Source organism: Eublepharis macularius, chromosome 13 (assembly GCF_028583425.1).
Source record: "Eublepharis macularius isolate TG4126 chromosome 13, MPM_Emac_v1.0, whole genome shotgun sequence".
Classification (NCBI taxonomy): domain Eukaryota; kingdom Metazoa; phylum Chordata; class Lepidosauria; order Squamata; family Eublepharidae; genus Eublepharis; species Eublepharis macularius.
Window position 1 is genome coordinate 5359687 of NC_072802.1, and position 5241 is coordinate 5364927.

A 5241-nucleotide genomic window follows, 5' to 3' on the forward strand; every position below is an offset into this window, starting at 1 on the left:
ATACATATTAAACACTTCGCCACCTGTCAAACACCCGCAGTAGTATATCTCCTCATCTGCCCCTGTAACAAACTTTACGTGGGCAACACTATCAGACCTTTAAAGGTGAGGGTCCTGGAACACATTTCCAGGATTAGAAATAAGGTGCTGGAGGCACCTTTAACAGAACATTTTTTAGAGACACGTCGCACTACAGAAATTAAGGTAGCTGTATTATTTGTGGCACAGTCAACCTCTTCTCGTAGTACCAACAGAGAGTTACTGAGATGCGAAACTGAATGGATTTTCATATTAAACACCTTAAAACCTCAGGGGTTAAACAATGATATTTCTTTCCAGTGTTTTCTAGGTTAAAATAGGAAAACCTTTCTGATGTTACTGCACCTTTAAATCAACATGGTTTTCTTAAGTGTTAAGAGGCAGAAGCCTATATATACAGATTATTAACACCTGGAGAGACACGCGGACTTGGGTTTCTGCGTCACTCTTTGGGTTTTCTTGAATGAGTCAGCTTTCAGGGTAAGTTACGCATGGTGGGGTCATTTAGTAAATAATGAAAGACAAGATGCTTGAGGAATTAAAATCTTTATTAGGACCTGCAAAAATGATGGGCAAGTGTATGAATTAGTGTATGTGTATATGCTTTTTACTGTGTTTGTGTAGTGATCCACCAGCCCCTGAGGAAGTCATACTGACGAAATCTGCCGCTTAGCTGGCTGCAGTTAGGGCTGCATGTGGTTGGACTCTCCGTATAACATCTTGATGAACATCGTGTGAGGCACCTGCAATGATAAAAAGATAAAAGCAGAAGGATTTTATTTTGATTTATTTACTTACCATCTTTCTTCACCCATGGAGATCTTGTTCATGGAAGAAACGGAACGGGGCACGCAATTCCCTGCGGCGATTGGACTATTGGGAAATGATATATGCATTTTGTATGTAATAAGCTAGCATATTTGCACTGTTTGCACATTAGATAAATTTGTATATAACACTGCCATAATTTTGCATAAATGTTGAGACTATTTTTGTGAATATCCGGGTGGTTTTCCACTTTGTGCTTCTCTGGTTTGAACTGGATATTGGGCTTGTTGTTTTGTAAGCCTCCAGGTAGTGGCTGGAGATCTCCTGGAATTACAACTGGTCTCCAGGCCACAGAGATCAGTTCACCTGGAGAAAATGGCTACTTTGGGGAGGGGGGTGGACTCTATGGAATTAGGCCATGCCAAGGTCTTTTCCTTCCCCAAACCCCACTGTTTCCAGGTTTCTCCCCCTAGATCTCCAGGAATTTCCCAACTTGGAGCTGGCAAACCTAAGCAGAGCTGAAAAAAGACTCAAATTTTATGTTACTGAAGAAGCAGACGAAGGAGAAATAGAATTAGAGGGGTTCTAAGTTCTAAATTTTGAAAATTTTACAGCTGTTTTACTCCAATTAGTAAGCTGAATATGTAATAACCCTGAATTTTCTGTATGCAAGGAGCTGGGGAATACAGGCGACAATTAGGTATGTGCTCCCACATCTCAGGTCTATGGGTGGGGCAGATTTCCTACTACTACTGCTTCTTTTTTGGTTTTCTTTCCCAGCCTACCATTTGGGCTTCCCTAGACCTGCTCAGTTTTTTCGAGTCTCTGTACATATCCAATCCAATCCTAGCCATTTAATCGTGTCCGATCCTTGGCTACTCTGTAGATCGTATCCCTCCAGGCCTTTCTGTCTCTGACTGCTTCTTTCAATTCCTTCATGTTCAGTCCAGTGTCTTTCATGATGGTATCCAGCCAGCGGGTTTTTGGTCTTCCTCTCTTCCTCATTCCACTCACCATTCCTAGCATCATTGATGTTTCTAGTGAGTTGGCCCGCATTACGTGCCCGAAATAGCTGAGCTTCTGCTTTGTAATCTTCCCCTCCAGAGACATGTCAGGTTTTATGCGTTCCAAGACAGCTTGGTTTGTTACTTTTGCTGTCCAAGGGATCCTCAGGAGTCGTCTCCAACACCACAGTTCGAATGAGTCCATTTTTCTCCTGTCCATTTTTGTTAAGGTCCATGTCTCACATCCGTAGGTTGTTATAGGAAACACAATGGCTGTGACCAGTCGGCGCTTGGTGCTTATTGTGACATATTTGCATTTCCAGATTGAATCCATGCTGACCATTGCTGAGTGTCCAAGTGTGATTCGCCGCTTTACTTCAGGTGTCCAGTCACCCCTGTTATTGATTTGTGAACCCAGGAAGACAAAGTTGTCAACCACGTCGATCTCATCATCGTTTATCTTGATATGGACTCGTTTGTTAGTGTTGGTCATGATCTTTGTTTTTTTGATGTTCAGCTGAAGCCCCATTACTTCACTTGTTGTCTTTAGTTTCATGATCAGAGTCTTCAGATCTTTAGCCTTCTCTGCTAGCAGTGTAATGTCATCTGCATATCGCAGGTTGCTGATTGTTCTGCCACCGACCTTTACCCCAATGTTCATCTCACCCAGGTTGAGCTTCCTCATGATGACTTCTGCATATAAGTTGAAGAGGAATGGGGAGAGAACACAGCCTTGTCTGGTGCTTTTTCTGATCTTAAACCAATCTGTGTCTCCATATCTAGTTTGTACTGTCGCTTCTTGGTCAGTGTACAGTGATCTGATCAGTCTGATTATATGGGCTGGTACTCCAATCTGCTTCAATGCAAGCCAGAGCTTGCTATGGTCAACACAATCGAAGGCTTTGGCATAGTCAATAAAGCAAATATAGAGGTCTTTGTGATATTCTTTTGATTTCTCCATAATCCACCTGAGGTTGGCGATATGATCCCTGGTTCCTCTGCCTCTGCAAAAGCCGGCTTGGACATCAGGGAGTTCATGGTCGAAAATGTTCCCCAAACGCTTCTGGATGATTTTCAGTAAGATCTTGCTGGCATGTGGTATAAGGGCAATTGTGCGATAATTGGCGCAATCCTTGGCATCACCCTTCTTAGGAAGGGGAATGAATACTGATCATTTCCAGTCCTTTGGCCAGGTACAGGTCCTCCAGATCGCTCGACATAGAGCTGTTAGTGCAGCTCTTGGGACAGGCTTGAGGAGCTCAGCTGGAATAGTATCAATGCCTGGTGCCTTGTTGTTTGGGAGTTTCTGAACTGCCCATTCTATTTCACTCTCCAACAAGTCTGGTTCCAATTCACTATTATCTAAATAATCATCTGGTTGATCATTAACAGGGCTGGAATACAGTTCTTCTGTGTACTCTCGCCATTGCTCTTTGATATCCTGTTGGTCACTTAGCTCAATTCCATCTCGCCCCTTGATGGTTGCTTGATGAGTAGAAAAAGGCTTTTTTATTTGTTTCACTGTGGCAAATAGTTGTTTGGTGCATCCATTCTTGTATGCTTCTTCGAGACTGGCGCAGTGAGCATTCAAATGTTTGTTTTTATCCTTCCGGGCTTCTCTTTGAAATTCTGCATTTAGTCGCCTTGCCTCATCCATCTTACCCATAGCCTTGGAAGCTCTTCTCCTGTCTGCAATCTGGATGGTATCGTCTGTGAGCCATGGTTGGGTTTTGATTTGTTTCTTGTATGGCACATACTCCTGTGCAGTTTCAATGATGATATCCTTGATTTTCTTCCACAGTTCATCTGGGTGGTCATTTTCAATGTTGAGAATGTCAAACTTGTTCTTTACCTCTACGTTGTACTGTTTTAGAATGTTGCTCACATCGATTTTTTTCTGATTGGTTTCTTGATCTTGCTGAGTCTTACTCTGATTTTGGCGGCAAGAAGCTGATGGTCTGTTCCACAATCTTCACCTGGGAGAGTCTTTGCTGCTTGGACCGAGCCTCTCCACTTTTGTTGACAGAGGATGTAGTCAATTTGGTTTCGATGCTGACCACATGGAGATGTCCAGGTATATAGGCGGCGATTTGGTTGAATGAAGAAAGTGTTGGCAATCCGGAATTTGTTCTCTTGGCAAAACAGTACAAGATGGTCACCTGCTTCATTCCGCTTTCCTAGTCCATGACTGCCAACAACTCCTGTGACTTCCCCATTGCCAACTTTGGCATTGAAATCACCAATGATGTAAATGATGTCATTTTGGGGGGTCTGGTTGAGTGTGCTCTGGACATTCGCATAGAATTCCTCAATATCCACCACATCTACATCTGCTGTTGGAGCGTAGACTTGGATAATGGTTAAATTTAGAGGTTTCCCTCTAATGCAGATTTTCATTACCCTGTCACTGATGTACCTGACATTTTCAACACACTTTGCTAGCTTCTTATTGGTGATGAAGGCCACACCACATCTTCTTTCGTTGTTGTTACCCGAGTAGTACATAACGTGCTCACCTGAGTTGAAATCCTCAGAACCAACCCAATGCAGTTCGCTGACTCCCATGAGGTCGACACCAGTTCTGTCCATTTCCTTTTTTACAATGTCTAATTTTCCAATGTTCAGTCCTCTCACATTCCATGTTCCAATAGTGAATGATTCTGTGCAGCGCAAGCGATCATTTCCACCAGTCACCCTATCAGCAATCAGACCCCCATGCGGGTTTGTCCTTTTTGCGTCATACATATTGGTCTGGTTACTTCGGATCGTCCCTTGCTCATCCCCAGCTCGTTTGATGCTGTCCAGCCTGGGGGTCCCACCTTCCAGCACCATGTTTGTAGCTTGCTGAGATTTATCCATAGAGTTTCGCAGTGAAGTTTTTACAGGGTAGTTCACCATTGCTTTCCCCAACCCAACACTCTTAGCTGTACGACAGCCACAGATGGTAAGTCATACGTTGCCACCCCCTTGGCACTTTGAGCCGGTATGGGATAAGGGGGCTCTGTACATATACCTTTTTGATAATTAGTTGTATTATATGGATTAATACAAGAATATAGAGGACCTCGAAGAACCTGAGAAATTAGATATTGTTGATTGTATTATAGCATTAAGTAATGATCGTGTTGATTGTATTATAGCATTAAGTAATGATCATGTTGTAAAGTAAAGTAAAGGGAAAAAATAAGAACATAGTTTAAATACAAGACCAGCAGAAACACTGCGTTATCAATATCTAATGTTAATTATAAATTAGGTTGAATGCGCATTGTCAACTCTCTACAAGGAGTTGAGATAATAAACTTCAAATAGTATTTTTGTTTGGTTATGTATTATAATTAATTAGTTGTATGTGGTTCTTCAAATTGATTTTTTAAAAATGGAGGTAAGAAGTATATTCAGAATTCTTTAGTACCTTGCACCTCTTTAG

General features: G+C 42.2%; 1 protein-coding gene across 1 annotated transcript; it reads right to left on the reverse strand.

Moving 5' to 3' along the window:
• Window positions 1–3221: 3221 nt before the first annotated feature.
• On the reverse strand, window positions 3222–5012 carry LOC129341521 (craniofacial development protein 2-like). The gene has a single exon (XM_054996764.1). It carries the CDS (start codon window positions 4707–4709, stop codon window positions 3693–3695), a length of 1017 nt encoding a protein of 338 aa, XP_054852739.1. The 5' UTR covers window positions 4710–5012; the 3' UTR covers window positions 3222–3692.
• Between the last annotated feature and the right edge of the window lie 229 nt (window positions 5013–5241).